Here is a 24,272-nt window from a genome sequence, read left to right as displayed (position 1 = left end):
AGGAATGGGGCATATTTGTTTGTAAAACGTTGTATTGCATGCTACTTTATTTCTTATTCTTATCTTGCCTTTTGTATAATCAGAATGTATTTATATATATATATATATATATATATATATATATATATATATATATATATATATATATATATATATATATATATATATATATTAAAAATGAATTTGGTTAAAACTAGCTTTTACAGCACATACAGTATATATATATATATATATATATATATATATATATATATATATATATATATATATATATATATATATATATATATATATATATATATATATATATATATATATAGATATATATGTGTGTGTGTGTGTGTAAATATATATATATATACATACGTGTGTGTGTGTAAATATATATATATATGTGTGTGTGTATATATATAAACATACATATATATATATATATATATGAATATATATATATGTGTGTATATATATATTTACACACATATATATGTATATATGTGCGTAAATATATATATATGCGTCTATATATATATACGCATATATATATATATATATATATATATATATATATATATATATATATATATATATATATATATATATATATATATATATATATATAATATATATATATATATATAAATATAAATAAATAACAAACATGTGCGACTCGAGTTGGGTTTTTATTTGGGTTGGTTGACAAAAACAAGTAACTGGCAACCCAAGTCAGTCAGCGTGCATGCAATATTGTGCAGGAGCAGCAGACTCCCCGCAGGGATCCCCAGGGTTACACACACTGCTGTTTAAGATGGCTGACAGAAAGGAGTAACTTAGTGAACGGTGCTGCAAACACTCTGTGAACATCCAGCAAGTGTCTCGGGCACTAATTACGATACAATGGAGCAAGAATTTGAAGACATTGATTCGTCCGGGAGATGGCAAAACCTTTACAATGTAAGTCGGGACACTGGGCCTCTCGTGTTTCTATGACGATCGGTTGCTAACTTAGTTGGCTAGCTAATTTGGTAGCTAGCCCGTAAGACCCCTTTCCCAGTATTTGCTTACTTTTAGTCTTCTATACCACCAATAACTTATAGACCTCCTCACATTGTGTAGAGGTTATGTATAGTGCCATGCACATAGTGAACATCATAGAGACTAATGAGAAACTAGCAATCCGCGCTAGTAGTCGCTGACTTCCGTAGCTAGAAAGCGTGTAGCTAGAAAACGTGCAGCAGCAAGCGGCATAGTCTTCATAGTTGAGCTCAGTTAGCTAATGCTTGATGACGCTCGCAGACGTCAGCTGCAGTTTCTGAGAATTCATCAGGACTTCCAGAGAAAAGCGCATGTGTTTTCACCACCAGCTGTCCAACGGAGCTCAGCAATTAGTTTATAATTTTTTTGTTCCGGTTTTTGCTATTGCTGTGACCACGTACTATTTAACGTTACCTACTGACCGGAGGATAACATATAATTGAAGATGTTTTCTAGCTAACGTTTACAGTTGGAAGTTACAGAGAGGCACATTTAAAATACCGATGTTACCGTAAAGCTTTATCAATTAAAGAACATTATAAATGTTGTCAGACAGTAGATAACTAGCTAGAGAAAAATGTCCCAGGCTTGTATAGGGAAAATCTATTTTAAAGTTGATGAAGATTAGTTTTTATTTGTTTTACTAAGTACTAAATAAATAAAGATCTACAACTATTTCGAGCGTATTTATTATATCCTGAGTATGAAATAGTTTTTCCCATGTTTACTTTAAAATTGAAACTATTCTGTGCTTGTCTTTTTTTTCTCAGTAATAATACTTCCTGTTTATCTATCACTTAAAAGCAAAGACATAGCAAACGTATTGTTCAGCAGAGGCTTGGCTTAATCCACATCCCAAACACACAATAAAAACTGTCGCTGGCCACTTTAGTGAGGCAGGAGGTGTCTCATACCTATGCACCAGTTTGTTTTGCAGTGTTTCTCCCATCGTTGTGGATTTTAATCCACATAATTTTATACTCCTAATTTTCTTTTTGCTTCCAACAGGAGATCCGTAACCAAGCCAGTGAATATCCTTACAAAGTAGCAAAGCTTCCAGTGAATCGGAATTTGAACCGCTACAGAGATGTCAGCCCATGTGAGTCTTATGACAAATAAGGTTGTGAAGGTTTATTGCCAATAATCTCTTTGTGATTTTTAATTGCTATATTCTCTCTCCTCTGGTTGTAGATGATCACAGTCGGGTAAAACTTGAAAACTCGGAAAATGACTACATCAACGCAAGTTTAGTCATGGTGGAAGAAGCCCAAAGAGCTTACATTCTTTCTCAGGTACAGTGTAGTACAAGTCAATGTCTGCATAAGTATACGCTAAATAAATCTGTGAACCATTTGAACAAGACTGCAAAATTTCACTCTGATGTTTCGTTAGCGTTTGATAAAGACAGGACATTTCTTTCTAAATATTTTTGTTTGTTTTGCGTCCACAGGGGCCTTTGAGGAATACTTGTGGCCATTTCTGGCTGATGATTTGGGAGCAATGTTCCAAAGCTGTTATAATGCTCAACAGAATCATTGAAAAGGGATCTGTGAGTATTCTTTAACAAGTGCTTATCATTGCTGTTCTTGCTGTCTGTTTCAAGGTGTTGTGTCTTCATAAATGTTATTCACACAGAGCACTTTGTATACATTGTCTATGTTAGTTAGATATTGTCTGTCATTCTTATGTCCACTGGTCTGTATTTTAATTCTATATGTATTTGCTGCAGAAGTTATTTTTTATATTTATCTTAATGATATTTCTGTTTAATTGGTAATAAAAGTATGTTTTGCTGTTAAAGAACCTGCTAAGAGGACCTGAAAGGCAGTAAATATATGAAGTCCATACAGTACTGTACTTTTAGTAGAAAAATGGCTTTTAAATGTGCTTATTTTGATCATCTTTTGCTTTTCTATAACTATTCCCTAAAATGAACACTTAATCATTATACTTCATCAGACCTCAATATCTATTTCACAAGATTCTTTTAAGTCCCAAATGACCCACACATGTTTTAAGACGTATGAAATGCTCTGCTTTGATTATTGATTTGACTTTGCTATAGTTGTTCCACAAGAAAATGGAATATCCTCATTAAATTGTTCAGTGTGTGTGCACTGGAGGTTTTAAAGTTTCCACATTACATTGTGTAAGTTGCACATTGGCCCATGATTGGCTTCTAAAATCCTGTGTTAACCTAAGATTTAAGAGCTCCGAGAAACTTTCCCTCTTCAGCAGATGAATGTGAAAACACACTGTACTCGTACAACGTTCTGCACAGTGAAGCTCAAACATCCGAGTGAAGGATCAATAAGACATTTAATACGTTTTTGAGTGAAAGGGGCCCCTTTTTAAAATGGCCCAAAATCTTTCATACAGTCTCATCAGGGTTCAGGGTTAAAATCAGCTAAATGTTTTTCAATGTGTTGTGGGAACCCATAGAGTAGTGTCACAGCACTACTGGCTATAATGACCCTGAAGGTAAGCAACATAATCCAAAGTGTTGTTTGTACACGGCACATTCCTTTACATTGGTAGTGCTGTCCCTTACAAATAAAGCATGTGAACACCCAGTGATGGGTCCTCAAGCAATGTGCATTTATCCTGCAAGACTTTAGCCAGCGTATCCATCATGTGGCTTCCTATCCAACACTAAGTCAATCATTTTTTGTCTCAACAGGAAAAGTGTGCACAGTACTGGCCCACCACAGAGGAGCAACCGATGTCTTTCACAGACACTGGGTTTGTTGTCAGGCTTCTTTCAGAGGAAGACCAATCCTATTATACAATCCGAGTGCTGGAACTGCAAAACACAATGGTGAGCATGAGAAGCAGACCATTAGATAATAACTTCTTCTTTTCTTTTCAATGCGGAGTGGTGCAATTTTAGAGATGACATTTTCTGAGGTGAAAACTGCTTTGTGTCTAACTGCAGTCCATTACTCTATTAAAGAATCTGTTTTTGCTCTTGCTTTACTTGCGTGTCTTTATTCAGACTTCATTTTCAGGGCAGCTCCTGGCTCTGAACATTACTTAACCCGTCTCAACTTGTATGATCTTGAGTGGTGTCTATTGCGGAGACAAGTATCTAAGTCTAAATGCTAAGAATCCCTCATGGGTTGTGTGATGTTTTCCTAGTGACCAATCAGCCCAGTCATGTAGAACTCTGTCTATACAATGCTCCAAATCAACGCAGACATCACATGTTTTCTGTTGCAGACGGGGGAGTCGAGGGAGATCTACCACTTTCACTACACCACGTGGCCTGACTTTGGTGTCCCAGAATCTCCGGCCTCCTTCCTCAACTTCCTCTTCAAGGTTCGGGAGTCCGGCTCGTTGGGTGCGGAGCATGGGCCCTCAGTGGTGCACTGCAGCGCTGGGATTGGACGTTCGGGGACACTCGCCTTGGTGGACACCTGCCTGGTCCTGGTGAGAACAGGGAGGGGGAATGTCACCACATGCAGCAACACTGAGGGGAAACGTCCCCTAATGTTTAAGTTCAAAGCAAAGTGTTAAAACATTACTCAAGAGATTCAAACTTTGGCAAGAGAGTAAAATGAAATGTTCATGTTATGATTATACTTTCTTAGCTACAAAAGGAGAAGTTTTGGCATGTTGGTATTATATATTATACTTTAATGCATACATCATTTTGCAATGGTTTATACATTGAACCCGGGTCTAATTAGAAATAACTCTTAAATTCCTGCTCTCCCGTGCAGGTCGAGATAATGCAAATCTACAGGTTCAGATGATTTAAACATTTCAAAATGTCCCAAACCCATTTTCTGTGTCCACTCCATTGCACATAATGACCCACCTAACTGAATGCTCCACCTCAGTTAATATCCTCCTTAACACATACAAACGGTACAAACAGGATATAAGCCTGGGTTAAGCTGTCTGAATGCTTCAGTATTTAGTGAAAACATAAGCTTAACAGCAAAGCCTTTTTCATCTGTATTCTAAACATGTTAATCTATTTTGCAGATGGACAGGAGGATGAACCCATCATCGGTAGACCTACAGAAGGTGCTGCTGGACATGAGGGAATACCGCATGGGCCTGATCCAGACCCCCGACCAGCTCCGTTTCTCCTACATGGCTGTCATCGAGGGAGCCAAGCTCACCTTGACAGTCGACTCAGCAGCCCAGGTAGCTCAGTCACAAGGCTGGGGAGTAAGACTGCGCTTGTAAATGTCCCAGGCTCATGCTTGGGCTGTTATGACATGTACACCTTGACTGCAAACCTCTGACATCTGAGACTAGACAGGTGACTGCCAAAGTCTGCAACTTGATTCCATAAACTACATGCTGTTACTGAAACTATTGTGCGGTCTATTGTATACAGTTTTAATTAACGGGCTAAAACAGGCATTGTTACAGTTTCAAGTTTTAGTTTTGACTTTAAAACCATTATTAGGAGCAGGCAGAGGTGTGGGAAAGACAGTTTAGGTCTCTCAATCATCAGCCTAATTGATGCAACTGAGGGATCAGCTGACACAGCTGGTATTTATATTGTTTCCTCACACCTCTAGCTGCTCCTGATAGTTGTTTGATAGTAAAGCTGATGGCTTGAAACTGCAACAATGCCTCTGTCCTTTTTTGCAGCATCACAGTAAATTCTCGGACAAAATTTTAAGTTCACAATTGACATAAAAGCAGCTCATTTGAATGTGTATGTGTTAAACATCCCATATAATACTTTGTAGTTTTAGAGAATGGGTCAGAACATGTACCAATATAAGATTAACTGTCTTTCAGCATCATAGTACATTTCTTAGCTACACATATTTACAAAAAAGCAGCTCTGCTATTGTTGCGACACATTTGCCAACAGCAATCTGCCTTTGAGACGGCACAAACAAAGCTCAACAACAAAGAAACTAATTAGCTGTCAAAGTTCTCTGCCAACAGTAGTCTTAGGCTTTTTCTTAAATCTGCGTTTGTATTTTCTCCTTTTTCGTCATATTTTTATAAATTAAGGTTTGCTATCCTTAAGCTTTTACTCTGTAAACTACAATTGCATAAAAACAAAGGTGAATTTTGTCATCTAGAGATTCACTGTTAACTAGTGTAGAGGTAATGACGATCTTGGGGCAGCTAAGGAAACATTTTGGCCTGCCAAAGTCTGTCTTTCTCTAAGTTTGGAGTAAACTTACTTTTCTTTGTTTGTTGTGTCCTTGTGTCTCGTCCCCTGTAGCAGAACAAGCAGATAGTGATGTCCAGAGATGGATTGCAGCCAGATTTGCCACCTCCACCACCTCCACCCAGACCTCACCTCAACGACAGCAGGCCCAACGGTCAGCCAGGACCCTGTGTGGAGGCCGCCTCAGGAGACCACTTGCCGGCAGGAGACCACTTGCCGGCAGGAGACCACCCGCCGGCAGGAGACCACCCGCCGGCAGGAGAACCAGACAGCCAGGACCACAACGTGGCAGACGACTCGGGGCCGTAAGTAATAGATCAGGGGCCGCATTCACAAACATTCTGGGAGTACTCTCAGAGAGCTCCAAACAAAGCCTAAAGATGTGTAGGAAAGGATCTCTAGCTCAAGAGTGATTTTAGGAAACTTTTCAGAGCAAAACACTTTTACTTTAATGACTACACAGTTTGACACATTCTTTTAAAAAGACAAATGAGAGAGTTTGAAAACACAGGCCTACTTCTGCAGTAGCCTCTTCACATGCTGGTGGTTGTTATATTTATTTGCTTACGTTAATGTATCATGCCAGTCATTTTAGTTTAGTTAGTTAATTGTATTACCTCATTGTCATTTAGTGTTTGGAGAATATTTCTCCAACCTCTTTGTCTTTCTGCCATTTTTTCCTCTGCTTAAGAAACTCTTAAGAATCTTAAAAGTCGTCCTCCATACTCCTAGCAGGTTTTCACTTTAGCAGCTCTTGTAAGGGCTTAGATGCTTTGTGAACAACTTTGATCTTTACCAGGATCTAGTCTTAACTGTAAGGAAATTCTTCAAAAACGTCATAGTTCTAAGAATTTCGCCACTAGGAGCAACTCTTTGTACAAGGAAGATGTATGACTATGGCATCTGATATCTAACCATGCTACCGTTTCACCTGAAATTGTTATGTAAAAATGTTCTGGCGCATCAGTGGCACTGTGCGTGAGATTGGTGGGTTTTCCACACTGTTGGTTGCTGACTACTTACCGTTAACTGGCTCTTATTTCAGTGTCAGAAAGCGACACCGTGAGGAGAGGATTGCCAGCACCTCCCAGAAGGTCCAGCAGATGAAACAGAGACTGACGGACTCAGAGAGGAAACGAGACAATTGGCTGTACTGGAGACCCATTCTGCTCAACGTCGGCGCCGGAGCAGCGGTGGCTGTGGGCCTGCTGGTGTGCTGGATGTACTCCCAGTGAAACACTCTGGGTCACTTTAAACTGACTCCTATTTTGCACCAGTACCTGGGATTAGGTACTTCTCTAAGTAGATGTAGATGGTAATATGTGCATAACTGAGGGTATTTATTTCTTAAGGTCAAAATGCGGGAGTGCTAGATCAAATGATTGTGTGTATATTTTTCATGTAAGATCTTAACAAAAATAGTAACATCTCAGGATCTTGGTGCCAGCACGATGATTTTATTTTCTTTCCTTCTTGTCACTTGAATGTACTGTATCATTGCAAATCGCTTTGAAAGAAAATTTACTGAAGGTGCAGTACAAAGCAAAAAAATAATTCTGACAGGTTTGTCTTTGCATTCTTTATTTGTAATGGTCAGATGTGTGTAGATCATCTGTGGACACATGTTACATTTGGCATTTTAAAATGACTTGTGTTGACTGTCCATCCTACCATAGATATGTAAGAAGACTCCAGAGGTCAGCTATGCGAATTTATTTTGTTTGTTTTTCTGCAATGAAAGGTGCATATCATGCATGCATTTAGAGGTTTTCCAGAGCACCACTTGTTCTTCCATTCACATTTAGCAGGGCATCCCAATACGGCCAGATATATATTTTTTTGTGACTGGACACTTCATAGGGAGCTGCCTTGCTGATGTTTCAAACTGCTAGAATGTTAATCTTTTTATTTCCTGTTATATGAGCACCTTTTTTCACTGGTTTTGGTTTTCACATGGATCATATAAGCTGTCAGGTCCCTCACCGCTTAGTGCGTGTATTTATCCACTGGATGGGTTCATGTGTGTATGTTCAGGTTATCCCACTGTTGTTTTTTAGGAAACCAAAGCAAAACTGTCCGATTTTGGAAGGTAACAGCCAGGAAAGCTGTTCAGTGATGAAATCTTGTACTCCCATGTGGAATGTATTGTCTGTTGGATCTCTGACATAACTAAAAATCTTCATTACAAATCCATAGTCATAGTAGCTTTGCGTTGCGTGTGACTTCTTAATTTGAACCCATCGAATCACCACATTGGGTTTCCATTGACTAGGACCAATCTAAAGCTATAATAGTGCAATTTAGAAGTTGAAGCAGAGCAAATAGATTAAATTCTAGTAAGGAGAGAGCGATCGCATACACGTTTGTACCTATTTGTTTGCTGGTTGAAATAGCTTTTAATGTGCCTTGAAGTGAGTTAAATGGAAAAAGATGTGTGCTCCAAGGTACAGATAAAGGCTTATGTGAGCTGTTAGTTACCACATAACATGAGTAACATGTTAGCACTGCATTGACAGGTATGTAGTAACTAGAGGTGTGAGACAGTAAATTGTATCAGAGTTGATTGTACACCTAATGTGTCATTAGCATGTACTGACTTCTGAGATAAAATGGTGTGGTGCTGTTTGGCTAGTTACCACTGTTGAACATTGCTTTTACTCAGTTCTCATTTAATCCAGAAGAGACACGTTTGACCATAACATTCCATTCATTCTTGTTTTCCACGTAAGATTTCAGGGGAGTTTTGTACACTGCTGAGCTGCAGTGAGAACATGAGAGATGGCGTTTTGAAAAAGAAAATCAAATAAAACATTCATCTTTTTTTACCAAACCTGCTGTCTGCTTGTGTTTCTTTCTTTAACCCAGTGTCCTCCCCATCCCTGCACTGCTGTGCTGTATTAGTCATAATTTAATTCTGACCATGAGCTAAATCAATGCAGCCAGACTGGAGGCCTCTCACCATGGATTCCAGGAATTGATTCAATATTTTGAGAAGAGGCTTTGCTCATATTGACTACTGTAGTAATTGTATTGGCATCTGCGTGTGGAGAAAGAAGTACTTTATTTGTTGTATGAGCTATCCACTAAAAAGAAACAATACCGATGTCTTTCCCTCTTGGGTACTTTAAACATAACAATCATGTAAATGTTAAGGATAAGAGTAACACAAATCTAAATTGTCTTATGGATATAAAACTGGTTGCTTATAGGAGGAAAGAGAAAGTAACAGGTACACACTACAATTTGGCCTACAAAAGGGTCCTTTACTGGTTCTCAGTATAGGGCAACCAATACAATCCCTGAATAAAAAGGCAAATGTTTCTTCAACCAAAATTAAATTAAATGTCTCCTAAAATAAAGCATCTCGTCAGTGATATCTCACTCGACGTTTGACGAATACTATTTGGTTCTAGGGCAGAATGGTTGAGTACGACATGTTTGACCACCGGACGTCGTCAGGCATCAGTAGAGCCGCATTCCCGCTTGCTTTTCCGCCACAGTTTAAACCATGGCAGTTGTGGCTATCATCCACGGTCTGTCGTAGAGCTATGATTATGGTACAGACGACAAATGTTTACAAGTATCGAAATATTGCTCAAACACACGCTTATCGTTCCTGATAGCACCCTATCACTAACGTAGCTAGCTATTTTTGCTCAACACTTGCCAGAGCTCAACTGTAATGTCTCTGCCTCCAGAGAAAGCTTCAGAGCTGAAGCAAGTCATTCACAACCATCTGCTCAAGGTGAGCAAACTAATAGCTTTAATTTCTCTACGTTTGCGTTGTTAAACAATGTCTCTTTGTATGCCGAAATGTTTAATATACAAGGTTTAATAGTTACGCATATTTGTTTTGTTGGAGGCACTGGTAACATTCAAACATATAGCAAATGCATGTCTACTTGCTCATTGACGAAAGTGCACACATGATCAATCATATTTTAAGATCTGGTATCGCTAAACTCTATTGTATTAAGCTCGGCTGTACTAAATGTGTACATGATCATTATTTAAAACATTCGGTTGTTATTTCCAAGCTAGGACACTTTACTTAACGCCAACATCAACTGCTATCCTCCTGCTCCCCTTTTGCCTGTCAAGCCTACAGAAGTCTGTAATCAGACTGAATGCAGTACAAATAGGTCAGATGAGTAGCCGTAGGTAGAGGTGCACCGATACATTAATGAATCGTATTAAAATTATAGTAATACTGTAATGGTCCCGTATGATCTTTCCTAGTAACTGTTTCAATATGGAGCCACTATTTTTGTATTTACATTAAGATATTCATGTCTGAAAATCATTCTCTATTTTGAAACAGCACTAAGGTTATAATGAAATCCTAGGAGACCTATACTTCTAGCTCTATTGATAATAAACAAACTCTGATAGGTTACTTCTTTCTCATGAAGATTCAAGACTTTGAGCACTGCTTCATTTTGACCACCACTTTCTCCAACACAGTGAAGAAGGATGAGTGCAAGTGGAGCAATGTGATTTCAGTGTTAGTCCGATGTTATGATTCATGAACTTGCTGTGTGATAGGAAAAGCCGAAGACACATAATTAACTTTAAATGACAAAGAGTCTCCCTTAACAAGACACTTAGATACCTTGAAGAACATTGGTTCGTTCTGAGACATATCTTTGTGACTCTTGAAAATGTGGTGTTTATTCTGTCGTTTTTGGTTCTCAGATGGACATCCATGGGAAGATCCGAGAGGTGCTGGCTGAGACTGTGAGGGATGACCAAGGCCGAGCACATCGTCCTCTGTCTGAGGCGGATTTCTTACATGCTCTGCAGCACAGGGGCATCATCGATGATGTGATGAAGGACCTACACTTTACCCAGGTTGGCCAACGCTTTACCCGGCAAGTGACATATGCGATGATTAGGCTGACACAAGTTCACTTGAGATAATTTGATTTAAAATTGAAAATAGACTCTTCCTAACTGAATGTAAATAAACAACATTCTTAAGTCATTTCAGTATTTATGCTCATTTGAACTTAGATACAGATAACAATTTCTCCATCTGATTGTTTGGTGCTTTTGTCATGTTGGTCTGCTTTGGTAGGAAGTACACACAGATGCAGAAATCGGATCTCCTCCAAAGCCTGCTACTCACTTTGTTGACAAGAATATTATTCAGCTGAAAAAAAGTAAGAAACCCCATTTAATTAAAAGCTTAAATAAACCAACCTGGTAGCAAGGCCTATTCTCTTTCACTCACGCTTTTCTTGTTGATGTTGGGACAGTCAAGTGAAGACATTCCTTTCATTCTTTCAGCCAACATTGACCCATCCAGGCGGTACCTGTATCTCCAAGTGCTTGGTGGTAAGGCCTTTCTGGAGCACCTCCAGGAGCCAGAGCCTTTACCTGGTCAGGTGTGTTCTACATTTACTCTCTACCTGCATTTCCGCAACCAGAGGTTTCGCTCAAAGCCAGTGCCCTGTGCCTGCGAACCTGACCTGAAGGAGGGTTTCCTCTTAGAGATCCACAGGGATGGCACAGGTACGTGTAAACGATCACTGTCGGTGTCAGCCAACCAGGACCATAACAGTTGTTATGTTGCTTGATATATTATCGATTCTGAGTTTGTAACTTTGTAATTACTTTGGGCACTGCAGGAGAAGGCAGTAAAATGGTGGACGCGACTACTATGCTGTCTTTGTGTGACCCGGTTCACTTGGTGCTGATCAAGACGGACACCTCCAGTGAGACGACACTGGTCTCGTCCTACTTCCTGGACTGGAGGACAATCCTCAGCTTGCCCAATGGGAAGACCTGCTTTGCTGTGGAGCTGATGGGAGTTGGTGAGGAAGGGTGATTCTGCTGCAGTCAATCCTAGAGGGACAGTGTGATACTGAATTATTAATGTGTTATTTTAGGTAACTTCTCTATGGCTAAAATTGAAAAAGTATTAATGCAGTTTTTTTCATTGGTAGAGTAGAGAGTAACGTAGTTTATTGTGTCATGAACCTGAAAAACATCTGCAGTTTTGTCTCTGCCCAGCTCTAAGTGATGTGGCAACAGCTTTCCGTAACAAATCTATGTGTGTCTCCAGGAAGTGAATGTAAAGTCCCAGCTGGTGTTTTGACCGTCAGTCTGGAGCTCTACCCTCCTCTCACAGACACTCTGAGCACTGACATCATCAGCACACAGGTCAGCACACTGGAGTCTCTTTATCTCTGTCTGTTTATTCATCAGCTGCATTATTCATGAATAAAGTAACAACTAGTGAATCATTACAACATTTCATTAACGCTGTTAAGAATCCATCTTCCTCAGAGTGTATATGAAGGCAGCATTGTAAAAGAAACATCAAAGCTGAGCTCTACATGCAGAAACTGAAGTCGCTGTATATTTCTCATTCAGCAATCACTGGAGAGGCAAAGGACGGCAGAGAAGGAGAGACTCTTCTTGATTTATGCCAAACAGTGGTGGAGGGAGTTCCTTGAGATACGTCCTTCACACCAATCCAAAATGGTCAAGATTTTTGCACAGGTTGGTTAAATTCACGCTTTGCAGGGGGGGGGGGGGGGGGAATGTAACCATTATATGACTCAGTTTTGGTTACTTTTAAGGACATTTATTCCTAAACTAGGCAGTTTGTTGACAAATCTTTTATTAGAACTGTGGAGTAAATTGAAACAGCAGAGGGAATGGGTTACATATGCAGACACTGATTAGGGAGATCCTCAGAACAACCTAATTAATTTGCTCCATGCCACCCATACACTGGTTTAATGTGTTCGTGGTTTGGGGAGAACTTCTTATGTTCTTAACCAGTTTAGGGATTATTGAATCTGGAACTCCTCATATTCATCATATTCATATCTGCTCCAAGCATCACCTCTGAGTCCGTCTCTGTGCTCTCTGCAGGATGAGAACGGCTTCAACAGACCAGTGTGTTCTTACGTGCGTGTCCTGCGGGCGGGCCGTCTGCTAGAGAGCCCTCGACAGGTGGCGCGCTTCGTCAGCCTGCTGGCCCACGAGAAGGCCCCGGTGGTGGGAGGAGGAGGTGGCAAGCAGGAGCAGTGGTGCACAGTAATGGCTTTCCTGTGTAGAGGGAAGGTAAGGAGAACTGGCCAGCGTCTTGGCTGCCACAACAGAGATGGACTCCCAGAGGTTCCCAAGCACACTCCTTGGACTTAACATTCACATTTATTTTATTAACATATTTACACATCAGATATAAGGACATGAAAGAAATCTTTCCTTTTTTAGGATGTCAGCTATACTATTACTCTTTGGGATTTAGCATTTTGTTTGTGACATACTGTCTTTGAGTAAGTGCAAGGCACACTCTGTATTTGGCCTTTCTTTAATGGCCACGTGTGAATGTTATTACTTTTCTTTTGTTCTGTCGGACTGTATAAACAGTTTGGACATAAATAACAGTGCTACACTACTGCTAATGAGTGAATCTTTCTGGAGATCTTATTATTCCTAAGGCGTAGTGTGTTGTTTATATGACTTGATCCTAAAGTCAGTGATTATCAGAAGAGAAACCAACTGAGATATGTTGTCTGCTCAAACACCTTTACATAGATAAAATAAAACCTCATCACAGGCCAAGTCCATGAGCTCCGTGTGGTGCGTGGACATTGTTCCTATGTGACATTGAGAACTATTCTTGGATTGCGTTGGAATCGCTCCTCAACTCCTGCACTGCAGTCTGATGGTACTACCTGACATTCAGATTCAGAGGTTTGACTCAGTCAAGACAATGGTTACATGATGATTACATCCATCATGACAAGACAATGACACCCGACAGTAAAAAGATACAACATAAATGACGGAACAACACAATCACTTAATAAATAGATTAAAATAATTCCATGTCAAGTTATTTTCCCTTTTACTCCTTATGTTTGTGTTCAAACTAGATGTGATACTCGTCTCCCACATGGTTGCCATAACAAAGGTTTGAGACGCTTTGATTCATATCCAGGCCTTTATATCGATGTGATAATTGTGATATATAACCTTCCTTTAGGTAATCTCATTGATATCGAGATCTTTTCAGAGACCCGAGTGCAGCAATGATAAAACATAACCAGACAACAAAAGCACAAGAACATAGCTGGACATAACAAAAACATATACAGCATCAGATAATAAACAGATAAAATGCATCAAATCAATGGAGAAAAAGTGTAATTGTATATTTCCTTTAAAATACCCAAACGTCATATAACTTAAGTCTGGCCCCTCTAACTATAATGTATGTTTTGTATTAATTTCGGACATTTCTGTTGTTGTAAAATGATTTGTTCCCAGAGTCAGAAGACATCAAGCATGCTTGGCTCAGCTGCGTTTACATTTACTCAATTTCTGAGCACAGCTGATAGTGTCGTTTCTGAGAAAAGAGGATTTGTGCAGAGTCGACTGACTGATGTATTTTCATCCCTACAAGATAGTGGGGAATTTCCCAGACCACCACAGGATAAATGTTCCCTGTCTCTCCTCTGTGAGCGGCTGGCAAGACAGACACAACACTACTCTCACAAAGTGGCCCTTGTCAGCTGTGATCTATGAGTTTCATTCCAGGGGAAATTAATTTAGCCTCATCAGTCCCCAGCCTGTTCCGATGCTGCAGTCCATATTAGCACGTCTGGGGAACATCTATCATTCTGACTTGGCCATAGCCCGAGCCAGCACACAGCGGCAGCACAAGTCCCCAGCTCAACCCAGGCCGCAAAAAGCTTTACGAGTGAAATAAGAGTTGCTCACTGCGATGGACAAATTGATCACTACAAAACTTATTTCCTCTCCAGCTTAATATTCTGGTGTGTGTTGAACATTTGTGAGAAAGGCGAACAGTGCAGTGAAAACAGTCTTTCTGTTTAAACAGCCTGCTGTAGTGACATGAATTAGACGAGCAACAGCGATGGTATGAGGACGTACGTAAATCTCTTCAAATCTGTCTGAACATAGAGACCTAGAACATGTCAACATTTCTAATTAAGAGCTAAATATTTTGAGATAAAAGTCGTTAATAATGCGGGAGTAAAGTTGTAATATTTCGAGATAAAATAATAATAATAATAATAATAATAATAATAATACATTAGATTTGTATAACGCTTTTCTAGAAACTCTTGAAAAAGCTTGAGTTTTAAATTTTTGAAAATAAAGGTCTTATATTTAAAGTTGTTATTTTGGGTATAAAGTTGTAATTTTTTTTTTTTAATGTATAAAAAAAATAGATTATTTCAAGAATTAATTTGTAATATTTTGAGACGTTAATACTCTTAATACTTCATCGTGCATGTTTGCTCCATACCCAGCCTCCAAGAAAAACAGGCATATTTGAGAATGGGAATGAAATGAATACGATACGTAACTTAATAATCTGAAATGAAAGCTTTGAACAACATCTTATATTCCTCTGGGAACGGAGCTTGATAGACGCTCATAGTTACACCAGGGTTTAAAGAAAATGTTTTAAATGAAAAATGTATTCGGCCTTCTATTAAGGTTAGGAGAGCTCTAAACACTAAACAGGATGTTGTTCATTTAGTTTCCATTTCTAAATCTCCAAAGGACCTGAAGTCATCACTGTCTGTCCTCCCCAGGGGGACTGCGAGGATCACGCCACCCTGCTGTGCAGCCTCCTGCTGGGCTTTGGGCTGGATGCTTACGTGTGTGTGGGCACCAAAGCCAAGATAACACCACACACCTGGGTCCTGACCCGCGGTACTGATGGGAGCATCACCTTCTGGGAGAGCCTGACTGCACACAGGTACCCTTTTTTGTTGTTGTTATTCAGAACAGCTGATAACGTAAGAAATACAGCTGCTTTTACTGCTCTCGTTAATATTTATGTGTTGGATACCGTTTTACAAAAGATATATGTGCATATTTGGAGAATTCTTCTTTCAAATCTCCAATAATTAACATTTTGAGTTTTACTCTAACCAAACACTGTCTAAGAAATAAGAACTGCCTTAATGTGTTTGTCAGCAGGATATTTCAAAATGCTATTTCCATGAAATGTGATGGCCAGGCTCTGGGCCAACGAACAATTGATTACATTTAGGTGGTTATTCAGTTCTGGGATTTTCTCCATCAATTATTGTTTTGTCCATAATTCAATTATCTTATAGTGGAGATAGACTTGATTTCATAACTTTTGTCAATTTACAGTTACTCAATGATTAAAACTAGGTTTTACAACAAGCAGTGTTTTTGAGGATCTTCTGAATTTCTTTTGTCTATATTTAACTTCATGGTAGTTATTTCATTTTTAATCTGTATTCTTTCCTCACTCAATAACTGGAATTATATTATTCAGGCAATTTCCCACCAGAAAGCTTCATATTTTGTCACTACTTAAATCATGCCCTCAAAATGGCATGGCTGAATGATTTTAATAATTATTATTATTATTTTCTATACATTTTGTTAGTATATTTATAATGACACTGATAAGCCTTGTCCCATATGTATGGTCAGATACCTGCACCAGGCCATAGACCCAGATGCCCCGCCCCTGGCCCCCCAGCCCAAACCCTCTTCCCCTTATCGCACCGTGGGCTGTGTGTTCAACCACCACACCTTCCTGGCCAACTGCCAGCCCTCAGATGCTGTGGAGCTTTGTGTCTTTGACTTCCAGGTAAGAGAATAGTGTCCCTCACAGATAAAATAATTTTTTACTGATATTTCATGGTCCATTGTTGTATTTATTGATTATTATGGCACTTAAGCATTGAAAAGTGCCACTGAAATGTCATCTTGCGTTAATAGTCAGGGACAGGGTTTGGTGAAATGAGTTTTAACATGAAAATCTTCATTTACACTGCATATTAAATCGTCCAGAGAAGATCTATTCAAATAGACAGTGGTGATTTTAAGTTGGAGGTAACCTGCAGCAGAGAGCAGTGGGCTTGTGACTGGATGGTTGCCAGGGAAATTAAATCTGCAACAGTTCCATTCATCAGCAACTCCTGTCCTGTCATGTTACCCTAAAGGCAGGCAGCAAACCCCCAGCTGCTACACTGAAGTGGTTATCTTGTGTGAATGGAAAAAGTAAGCCTAGATAAGAGCATCAGCTAAATGTCAGTTTTTTTCCTCCTTCTTTCCCTTCAGAATCAGTCTCGGTGGAAGGCAATGAGCGAAGAGGCTCTGAAGTCTGTTTGTGCCCCAGGCTCCACTACTTCTCTGCCCCCTCTGCCTCCACTCTGTGCCACAACCATAGATCCTGCTGCTGCCAGTAACCAGCTGGAGCTGGAGATACGCTACCTGGTTTCTGAGCACAGGAAGGTAAAACACAATGCCGTTGCACACTCCCCTTCCAGCAAAGCAGTACTATGTCGTTCTCTCGTCTCTGCCACCCGGACCCAAGCCAACATACAAACTATCAAAACTAACGTTACGCCAAACGTTCAGCTCCCAGTGCCACAGTAAACACAGATATCTAAGCCCCTACGTGAAGATTAATAAGTTAGCAGTAGAAAGCAGCTAGAAAGTGATCGTCTCCTGTAGGAGAAAACTTCACTGCTGGAAGAGACCCAGAAAACAAGATCCTTATATATCGCTTAGATTGAAGAGCAAAAACATGGGAACAACAAGCTTGTGGCTGTTACTGAAGGAGGCTGAGCAGCAGCTAAAGATGGGCCATCTCCAGTGGGTAAAGGAGAAGTCTTTCTTCACAGCACAGCTGGAGAAATCCCATGCCAGCCATCATGCACAGCTGGACATGCAGGACAAGCAAAACAAGAATCTCATGGCTGCTCTTCAGAAATACTTCAAAGATCAGCTAGAAAGTGATCGTCTCCTGTGGCAGCAGGAGAAAACTTCACTGCTGGTGGCGACCCAGAAAACAATTATATTATATATTTTTGAGGATTAATTAGTCTTATGCTCTAAACATCACTATGAAAAAAACAGTTTGATGTTTAAGACTTAAGACTGCTTCTATAATCGGATCCTGAAAATATAAGTTTGCTCAAATGATTTTATAGGTTTGTCCAAATATAGATTTTTTTTCTTGAGTTACATGTCTTCCGTTGAAAATAATTGAATTAAAAACACCTCAGCATTTCTTTCAGTCTAAAATGGCTCAAGACTTTAAGACAAGACAGGTTTATAGTGTCACAAACACAGCTGCAAATCTAAATTGTATGGCAAGGAAATATATTATAATATTGCAAAACACAATGAAGAGAAAAATATCGATTAGAAATAAAATATAATAGTCAAAACAATGTTGTGACCCCTCTGGGCCTCCATGCCTCTTTGGTAATCCATGCATGTTTGAATGTCATTAAGAGACCAGAATGATTTTTTATTCAAACAAAGATGCAGCATATACTTGTTTCTTAGTGTCAGGTATTGGTGATCCATGGAAAAGGAGTGGAAAAGGGTATTTTTGGGCAAAAATAAATGTCACTAAAAAATAATGTGAATCACATAATTTGAAATTGTATTATTTCACTTGAATAGTTGCATAGAAAAACTGAATGAACTGAGTAGCATGATTTGAAATTGAATTAATTCGTTTGGTACCGAAAACTTGAAACTGAATGTGAAACAGTATTTGTTCCTCACTAAAAGTTCAACTCTCTGTATACTTCCACATTCAGTTCTCACAATTCGAATTTCAGTTTACTGAGACTGATATGTGAGTAAATCAAGAGGAAAATATACCCCTGTATTTATTTTTCAAAGCAAGCATCATAAGAAAACTGAGATTAAAAACTTTGGAAACGACACAAAAGATTTTGGTATATTATTGCTGGTATATTGATACCAACAGGTGAAACTATTATGGTATTTAGAAAAGTGGTGCTGAAAAATAAAACAACGTGGAAGGTCCAAAAACTGCAGTTCCTGATTGGCTACTTGAGGCTGGCTCCAAAGGCGCTATGTTAAAGAGGCTAACTTTACAGCAGAAATAAACATGTTTACAGCCTGGTACAAAAACGTTTTTTGGTCTCAATAGCTAATTTTCCCCTTTGTGACAACTGTATTTGGGGTGAATTGTTATATAACTCACCCGTTTCAATTATATTAAGGCTTAAAGTTGTGCATAATTAAGGGCGTGCCCTCACATTTTTCTTTGAATCCCTCGATGTTACAAACATGCCAAACCTTTTGAAAATGTTTTTTTATACAATAACAAATAATTCTACAAACAACAATACTGTAGAATAACGGAATCATTTAAAACGCCTTTAATCAAACCGAAGGAAACGTATTGCAGCGCTATGCCGTCCATCTCAGCCGAGAAGCCCCTACCCTGCCCCCAGCTACAGCTTATAATATTTGTATTTATTCATACATCTCCATAAATCAACACTGACTCCTATCCCACCTGACAAAACTGTTTAACTGCTAAAGCAACAGCACAACTTTACTCAATACTCCATGTCAAATGTTTACCAGATAATGAATCACAATAAACTTTAACGATACCAAGATATTCAACTAAAACAGCAGAAAATGTGATAATAGATGACAGAACATGGAACTTGTATTTTTGGGTGAACTGACCCTTTAATTGCCATTGACCAATTACAGGTTAGTGTTTTGTTTTAACATGTAATGTGAGATTTACGGAGCAAAGTATGATCTCTGTGGTGCTCTCTCCTGCAGGACCTGGACCTGGCGACAGTATGGGACGACCACCTGTCCTACCTGCTGTCCTCTGCACTGTCAGCGTATGAGCTGGAGCGCAGCACCGGCGTCTCCTGTGGCAACGAGGAGTTCCAGGATGCGGTGAGGAGGGCGGTGCCAGACGGACACACCTTCAAAGGCTTCCCCATCCACTTCTTGCACCGCAATGCTCGTAGAGCTTTTGCCACCTGCCTCAGGTAAGCTAGTGGGAAGCATGGTGAATGTGTGGTTAGAAAATCCCTCAAACTGTTGCTAGGGGTGTTAACTTCATATTGGCACGCATCTTTTCTATTTGAGTGTCCTTGACTACAGCAGCAGTATACTCCAAGTTAGCTAGCTATCAAGTTAAGATGGAAAGGTACTTTGAAAATTTGAACAGAAATTGTTGGCTGTGTAAAAACTTGGGGTTTAAAGTGTTTTACAATAAATAATAAATGTAAATATATTAATTCGAACTCCTCTATTAGGTTTAACATGCTCAATCAAGCTACATCCCACATGGTCACAGCTAGCTAGCAAAAACTAGCAGAAAGTGTCAACAAGTTCTGAACTGTGTGTGTTGCTTTAGGCCAGTGGTTCTCAACCTTTTTCGGTCCAACGCCCCCCTATCCATTATCCAGGACCCTTATAGCCCCCCGCCATCAAATAAATCTTCCTGTTTGTCTCCCCTGAATTTTAATGTTGATTATTATTCTGTTTTAATTATTTTAATTATTATTCTTAGTATTTATCATTTATCATTTATATTACATATTGATTATATTAATTTAGTATTTCAATTCTTATAATATTTTTCTTATTATTAAGCTGCTATATTATGTTATTATAAAAACTCAAATTCTCTGAGATTGAAGTTACATAATAACATTTCTAAATAATAATAAATATTATATTATGACAACAAAACATGATAACATGAAACATGATTATGATAACAAATGTTTTGTTGTTTTTACCTTCAATTGCCCAAATACACCATGCACCCAGGGAGCAAACAAAGACATTATATTCAGGAGTGTTAAATATCCACGTTTTTTAAAGGCACACAGCCTGAATCAGCAGGAGTGATGCTGATGTTATCTCTGCTGGTGTTAGCTCTGCTGATGTTAGCTCTGCTGATGTTAGCTCTTCAGGTGTTAGCTCTGCTGATGTTAGCTCTGCTGATGTTAGCTCTGCAGGTGTTAGCTCTGCAGGTGTTAGCTCTGCAGGTGTTAGCTCTGCTATAACTTTAGCTCTGCTGGTGTTAGCTCTGCTGATGTTAGCTCTGCAGGTGTTAGCTCTGCTGATGTTAGCTCTGCAGATGTTAGCTCTGCAGATGTTAGCTCTGCTGATGTTAGCTCTGCTGATGTTAGCTCTGCTACTACGAGCAGCCAGAGTGCAGCTCGTCTGCTGCTAGTCCATATCCTGACCAGAGTGTTAGTCTTTTAACATTCATTCAGACTAGTTTTATTCATGGTGTATCTTTGGAATAACATTAATGCTTTCGAACAGTGGTGGCTGAGGGGGGCGGCGCTTGTTTTCTTTTTTCAAGCAGCACTTTATCGCTCAGCAAAATAAAAATAAAAGTCTAAAAACACACAATGTTAACTTTATCCAAACGCACTCGTCCTTTCAGCTCGTGCAGTTTGGCATGTTTCGTGCTGTAATGCAGCTCGACAGCCTTTTTCATGACCGCAAGCGTGTCTGCACAAACACTGGCCTTTTACTTCCACAAAGAAATAATCGTTCTTCCATTTCTCCTGGAACATTCCGCATCCACCTTTCTCTTTTTTACTCTCGCCATGCTTCGTTCACTGATGTCAATGACCGTCTCGTTTAATATTGAAGTTTTTGACATGACGTGACCACGTGATGACACCTTCCACTCATGTTGTGTTCAAGGACCCTGACCTTGACCAGTTGCTGGTTTTATTCTATATCTGACTAGATTTGGATTAATGTTTTTGGAGTAGATTTTTTGCGTGTATTTATGAATTACCTCGCGGGACGTACACACAAACGCCCCCCAAAGACACGTGAACGCCCCCCTTTCTAAAATATTGCTTCCAACGCCCCTCGACATTCTCTGAACGCCCCCTGGGGGGCGCTGCCGCCCCAGTTGAGAACCCCTGCTTTAGGCACTCCCTGCTGCTTAACTGAAATATAGAATATATCTCTCCAGTATATCCAGTGTTGCTTTTAGGTAAAATAATCTTCCCTGCATACATTTATTTTGTATTTTATTTTACAAAAGACTTTGTTCATATTTTATACTTTGTCTCTTGTCACTTCCTTTGCAGGTCTCCATTCTGTGAGGAGATAGTGTGTTGTCGTGGCGACCATGTGAGGCTTGCGGTCCGTGTTCGTGTGTTTGCATACCCTGAGAACGCATGTGCAGTGTGGCTAATGTTTGCATGTAAATACCGCTCTGTACTCTGACCGTCAGACACATCATGGTACCCAAACACTACCAGCTCATGTTGCACTTTGATCCCGGACAATATTTTCTGTCCACAGAAGGACCTCAGGCCTGGTTCTTATAGATGTGTGTATGTACATTGCCGTAAGAATATTTGGACTGACATTGAGACTAAATTGAAATGAAGCTGTACTCCGTGACATGTGCACAGACTGTTTGTGGCTGTCGGCTGGACTGTGATGCTCAGGCCTTTGTTTTGTTGGCGAGGAGACTCTTCATTTGTACAGACATTTACACTAGGAATTGTATTTATATATCTATTTTTGTAAATAAAAGGAACTTTTTGAAGCATACTGTGTACTTTTTAGAGGCCTTATTGAAGACATTTTCCAAGAATAAAAATACATTAATTATATTAAATGGAATTAACTTCAATTCTTGAGATAATTGCTTTGGCCCTGTTATCGCATCAAAATGCGTACTTTTTATTAGAGTTCTGTTCAATCATTGTTACATTTTCAAATTAAACTCATAAACAACTCAAAATGTGAAATTTAAACTTGATTGTAGTTGCTGAGAATACTGCAATACTGTAAATATATAAAAGGAAGTGTTCTTCATAGTAAACCCTACATTAATTTAAGACAAAATGACAACTATAACTGCTCTGCAACACTTTCCTGTTACTGCTCTACACAATCTATCTACACAAAGCCTTTTGTTTTTCACGATATCAAACCTTAGGTTGTCCAATCACTTCTAATTGAACATATGGATGTTCAATTACATTCACCTTATATAAGTTGCCTTTATTATGTAATACTGTAATGGTGGAAAGCGTATAATATTAAACAATCATTTACACACAATACACCTTGTGACGGTAATCACAAGGAAATAAATTACATTCATTTATTGTTTTTCTCACTTTCCACTACTAACAAATTTAAAAAGTATGGCGGGGGTGGTGAAGTTAGTAATTAGCAATTCTGTTGGGTAATATTATTAAAATAATGAGAAACACATGGAACACACGTTTCATTAGGTGATCTGTACGCCTAAGAATAAACTTTGAAACTTCTAGTTATGAGTTTGTTGTTTTCTGAGGTCTAAACGTGATTTAAAGTTTAAACTTTGTAAGGACAGCATTATGTGGTTACAGTTAGGAATTTAGCAAATCAGTTTGGCACATTAAGAGTCAAAACTGAGCCAAAGCCATTGTAAAATACTGTAGTAGATTCATTTGTAATACATTAACACAACACTAGATGGCGTGTTAAGACAAATGTTGGCTCACTGGATGCAGCTGCAGCTCTCTGCTCCGTCCTGTTTGATGCAACACAGTAGAACTCTGCTTACTGCTCTTCTCTCCCATCTTTAAATCCAGATGGGATAACATGGCTGTGGTCGAGTCGCTGGTCCACTCCAGCACTCACTGCCTGATACAGCAAGATAAAATCAGTGGGTGTGTATTTATGCATAGCAATTGGAACAACTAATAAGAAAAACCCCACTGTAGGAGAACTAAAGGATGAAAACTGATTTCATTTATGTGGCACGATATTTTTCACTTTCACAAGCCACAGTAAAGCCATTATTCTGGCTGGAGAGCCACGGAAACCCCACAGTTGACTTGAGAATGAGTGATTGTGAAATTGCAGAGAGGGCGAAGGGACAGCTGCCTGGTTGAATGAGTTATTGTGCGGTTAGGAGAAGTCAACTCGGAAAGTTTTGCCCTGATTGAAGTGCTCTATTAATTGACACATAGAGGGTAGTTTTGTTTTTATGGAGTGCTTTGCTCTGCTGCTTTGTTTTTTCAGCTCTGCGCCATATTGCGCAGTGCTGTCTGGAGTTCTGGGGGAATCGTTGACACATCAGCCCAAACTTTGACAAGAAGCCTGTGAGGATGGCCAATTAATTAGATTTTTCCGGGAGCTAATTTGCAATTCTGCTTTTGCCCCAGAGTTGTTGAACACGAGGATCAGGAGGGAGGCTGAAAGAGCGAAATGGAGAGCTAATGAATAATTCTTACTTTTTTCTGAATGTCACACACACACACACACA

The 24,272-nt window shown here is 39.3% G+C and overlaps 2 protein-coding genes across 2 annotated transcripts; both read left to right on the top strand.

The window, feature by feature from the left end:
- The first annotated feature begins 720 nt into the window (after positions 1-720).
- On the top strand, positions 721-9,011 carry ptpn2a (protein tyrosine phosphatase non-receptor type 2a). The gene is made up of 9 exons (XM_029452199.1): positions 721-951; positions 2,041-2,131; positions 2,224-2,324; positions 2,483-2,581; positions 3,713-3,850; positions 4,252-4,461; positions 5,023-5,187; positions 6,236-6,486; positions 7,227-9,011. Exons 1-9 carry the CDS (start codon positions 895-897, stop codon positions 7,414-7,416), a joined length of 1,302 nt encoding a protein of 433 aa, XP_029308059.1. The 5' UTR covers positions 721-894; the 3' UTR covers positions 7,417-9,011.
- Positions 9,012-9,636: 625 nt separating this feature from the next.
- cep76 (centrosomal protein 76) lies at positions 9,637-22,556 on the top strand. The gene is made up of 13 exons (XM_029450687.1): positions 9,637-9,926; positions 10,877-11,032; positions 11,259-11,343; positions 11,471-11,695; positions 11,812-11,997; positions 12,249-12,346; positions 12,560-12,688; positions 13,067-13,258; positions 15,769-15,935; positions 16,649-16,808; positions 17,282-17,455; positions 19,790-20,007; positions 22,090-22,556. Exons 1-13 carry the CDS (start codon positions 9,864-9,866, stop codon positions 22,226-22,228), a joined length of 1,992 nt encoding a protein of 663 aa, XP_029306547.1. The 5' UTR covers positions 9,637-9,863; the 3' UTR covers positions 22,229-22,556.
- Positions 22,557-24,272: the final 1,716 nt, after the last annotated feature.

This window comes from Cottoperca gobio, chromosome 16 (assembly GCF_900634415.1).
Source record: "Cottoperca gobio chromosome 16, fCotGob3.1, whole genome shotgun sequence".
NCBI lineage: Eukaryota > Metazoa > Chordata > Actinopteri > Perciformes > Bovichtidae > Cottoperca > Cottoperca gobio.
This window is presented reverse-complemented; position numbering and strand designations above follow the sequence as displayed.